The sequence below is a fragment of the Nicotiana attenuata genome, chromosome 7 (genome assembly GCF_001879085.1).
Source record: "Nicotiana attenuata strain UT chromosome 7, NIATTr2, whole genome shotgun sequence".
Lineage (NCBI taxonomy): Eukaryota > Viridiplantae > Streptophyta > Magnoliopsida > Solanales > Solanaceae > Nicotiana > Nicotiana attenuata.
Window position 1 is genome coordinate 17,092,417 of NC_031995.1, and position 3,940 is coordinate 17,096,356.

The following is a 3,940-nucleotide window of genomic DNA, read 5'->3' on the forward strand; positions in this document are numbered from 1 at the left end:
TAGGTCTTGTTTCCTTTCCTCATTTGTCGAAAATTTTGCTTGGTTTAGAAAAAGTTACCCTTAAAATCACTTTCCACAACTCACAACTTATGTTTTCCATTTTTTTTTTTTTTTAACTAAAACAGAGAGAAAGAGAGAGAGAAAGACAACGAGGTTCATTTTCTTGGTAAAGAGAACTGGAGATACCTCCAAATCATGTACTCAAAACCAAATTCCTATCATCACATTTCTATACTACATGATCCAAGAACATTCCTATGTATCTGCATTTATCAATACTCACTTTAAAAAAATTGTCTCCAAGAATCAAGCCAATTCATACATATTCCTATTAGATATCCATCCAAAGTGTAACACTTAGGCATGAACAAATATTATGAAGAAGTAAAATTAAAATTAAATTAATTAATCCCTATCTGAAATCCCTAAGATCCAAATAAAAGAACAAAGAACCAAACAATTGAGTAAAGGTGCAAGTTTAATTTTCACCAACCCTTGTCCTTAGCTAGCTCACTAGGCAAAACAATAAACAAAAATAAAAAAAGAAGCTAACTTGGTCTTTGATGGACAACCAAGATGTACCAATACCAAGCATGACGTCACTAATGTTTGAATTAGGGTAGACTGTCTACGTCACACCCTTTGGAGTTAATTTTTTCTTGGACCTTACATGAACGCAAAATATCTTTTTTTACCAAGCATGAAAAGAAAGAAAAAAGAAAAGAGAAAAGAAGTTGAACATCAACCTCCAAGCTTCATCCTTTCCTTGTCAGAACCTTCAACAAAGGTAGCAAGAACTTTGAGTGTTTTGATTTGACATTGCAATGCCAAAATATAACCAGCAGTTTCTTCAAAGAGCATATCAACACCAAGTGATTCTCCTCCTGGTACTATTTTTTGTAATGCCAAGATTTTCTCCTCCACCTCAGCCTTGTCATCATCTTCTTCTTGATTATTCCCTGCATTATCAGTATTGCAATTACTACTACTTTCTTTTAACACCTTCTTCACATTATTTCTCCTTCTCTTTTGCCTCTTGGAGTTTTTTTGAGTCTTTTTCTGATCTTTTCTTGATAATGTGGCTAATGTTGTTCTTGTTTCTTCACTGTTACAACTACTCTCCATGGATAAAGAAATTTGGGATTGTTCCCTTTTTTGGGTTTGGTTTTTTAGGTGTTTGGGGGGGGGGGGGGTGAGGGAATTGTGAAGAGAGGAGAAGAGAAGGAGAAGAAGAGGGATGCTTATAGGGGTAAGGTGGAGGTGGTGACTGTTAAATTATTGTTATGAGTTCTAGAAATGTTAATTGCCAACGAAGCTGGGCCTACCTTATTTTATTGGGCTTTTGGTTTTTTGAAGCCCCTGATGGATATTAATTTGTCACGGCGAGAAGTTTCACGCGCCTATGCTAATGTCACCATACGTTAAGGTAAATAGCTACAAATATAGCCGTCGATTTCCCTAACAATGTATTTCATGTACTCCTTCCCTTTCTCTTCGTATATATATACATACATATATATATATATGTCTTAGTTTGATTAAATACTGTTATAAAACAATAAAAGTAGAAGAACAATATTGCAGAGAAAGAGAGAGAAAGAATTCTTATTGAATTTTTGGGATGAATTAAAATGGAATAGAACCCTCTATTTATAGGGAGAGGTTGACTTAGCCACCAAGTAATAAACCCTAGAATCTCTCTAAATATGGACATTCACCATAAATAGAATTCTATTTATAACAAATACGTAGTTTTAAATTAAATTAGAAATATGTATAATGTATCAAAAAGTTTTTCATTTTATGGCATTAAATTGCTATGTGGAAAAGAGCTACTAAATATATCGAATGATGCATTTTTTTAAAAAGGACTAAAAATAAAAGTGAAAATATTACTTAAACGGAGAAAGTAATTATTGTAAAGTAAACTAAGATTAAGTACGCTTGGGCTCAATTTGTCTTGAAATAAATAAAGATATTTAACACATTAGTTAAATGTGTATAAAATATCAATATTAAACAAACTTGTTTGTATCAAAGTGAAGCTTAGTGGACTGTGGTAAATGACAATATAAAAGTTAACCAATATTAGTCGTTCTTGAACGGAAAAAAAATAAAAGAGTGTTAAAGAAGTGATTGAGTGAGTACAAAAAAACACATATCAATATTGAATACTTAACATTTTTGTATCAGAGTAGTCAAGTCTTTTAACTTTAAAATAAAGAATAAAACATCTGTTTGACTATTAAATTAAACTTGTATTAGTTAATGTTGAGTATCACCAATATCATGTAGATAGAAATACTAAATCAAATAGCAGTGAGATGTTTCACCTTTTTTTATTCTTTTGAAAATATCAAGCTCTAAGAGTTCGGGGTAACTTTTTTTTTTTTTTTTTTTTGGAAATGATTCAAATTGTTGAGTTGATTTTATACGAAGAAAAGGAAAGAAATCAGATGTTACATAAATCTAACACGTTCATCCTAGCAAGTGAAGGTCACGGCCGTGAAACTGGAGAAGTAGGAACGGAAAGAGGCAACTGGATCGGGTGCGGGAGGCTAGAGGGAAAACAGGATAGAGACGCAGGTGTGAGGGGGGTCCACAGTAGGAAAAGCACATGTGATCACATGAATTTCTCGAACCAAACACCACCCCCATGTGCAACCCTCCTCTTTCTTCCCTTACATTAATCTCTCTACTAAGGTTGTATCCAATAATCATGTTTCCACGTGTCCTCTTTTTTGTATGGACCCTACCTTGAGCCCCACAACAATTCTTTTTTCTATTTTTTTAATTAATGACGTGGCTTGCAAATTTGGAGAGTAGCTACGAATTGGTGTTTCCAGGAAGGAGACATGAGTCGGCGGTTTGGAGAGTCAAATATTTTAGACAATAATTTAATGAAATAGTATGTTGATTTGTGGGGAAGGGGTAATTTATAAATTTTGAATCAAAATTTTTTTTTTTCGCTTAATTCATTTGTGATTATATACATTAAGTGAATTTATTATATTATTTGAGTTAAAACTATTGAATTTTTCGTATCTACCGCTATCACCACCACCACCAACAATAATAATAAACTTAATATAATTTTATAAGATAAGTTTGGGACCTCACCTCTATTTTGTGAAGATAGAATTATTTCGATAGATATTAATTTAGCGACAGCAATATTATAAAGAATACGATAGCGGGTGGGTTTTACTAGTTTGCAGGGGAATTGGGACTTCTTGTGATCAGAGCTACCAAATTTGTTGTTACCCCAGAGCATTACATGTTTACATTTATAATTCCTTTTATTTATTTGTTTATTGTCTCAATTTTTGTAGTATAGTGTACGTTGGGAAGTACAAATTTTCTTGGATCACTTGAATAAGTTTTCAACGTGATCCAACTCCAACTCACACACTTAGCTAGGTTGATTCCCTATATCCCACTTTTGATTATTTTTCTCATTTTAATATTCTAGTTTTGTACTGTGAATCTGAAATCATGTGACTACTAGATTTCTTGTATCAACGTAAAATCCAGCTTTTATCCTATATTACTAGGCACAGATGCACATTTCAATTTCACTAACTTGCAGATATAATCTAACCTTTTTATACATGTCACTTTTCTTTTGTGTGGTTGGACTTGGACAGGAAAATATAAGAGGAAGAGCTTTTGATGGTGTATTTGAATTCTTTATTGAACGATGAAAGATAGATTTTCATAGCAAAAAGGACACAATTACAGCCCTAAGCTATTGCTATAGAAAATTTCTTACAGAGACATTGCCTAGTGACAACAAAATTAGCTCCGTGTGATTTATAGGTCACGGGTTCGAGCCGTGAAGCAATCACTAATGCTTGCATTAGAGTAGGCTGTCTACGTACATCACACCCCTTGGGAACGGTCCTTTTCCGGACCTGCATAAACGCAAAGATGCTTTGTG

The 3,940-nt window shown here is 33.3% G+C and overlaps 1 protein-coding gene across 1 annotated transcript; it reads right to left on the reverse strand.

The window, feature by feature from the left end:
* Positions 307 to 1,206, reverse strand: LOC109230418 (transcription factor PAR1). Its single transcript, XM_019395929.1, has one exon. It carries the CDS (start codon positions 1,123 to 1,125, stop codon positions 742 to 744), a length of 384 nt encoding a protein of 127 aa, XP_019251474.1. The 5' UTR covers positions 1,126 to 1,206; the 3' UTR covers positions 307 to 741.

Coding starts and splice junctions, on each gene's coding strand:
- LOC109230418 (XM_019395929.1), bottom strand. CDS start 1,125: ATGGAGAGTAGTTGTAACAGTGAAGAAACAAGAACAACATTAGCCACA.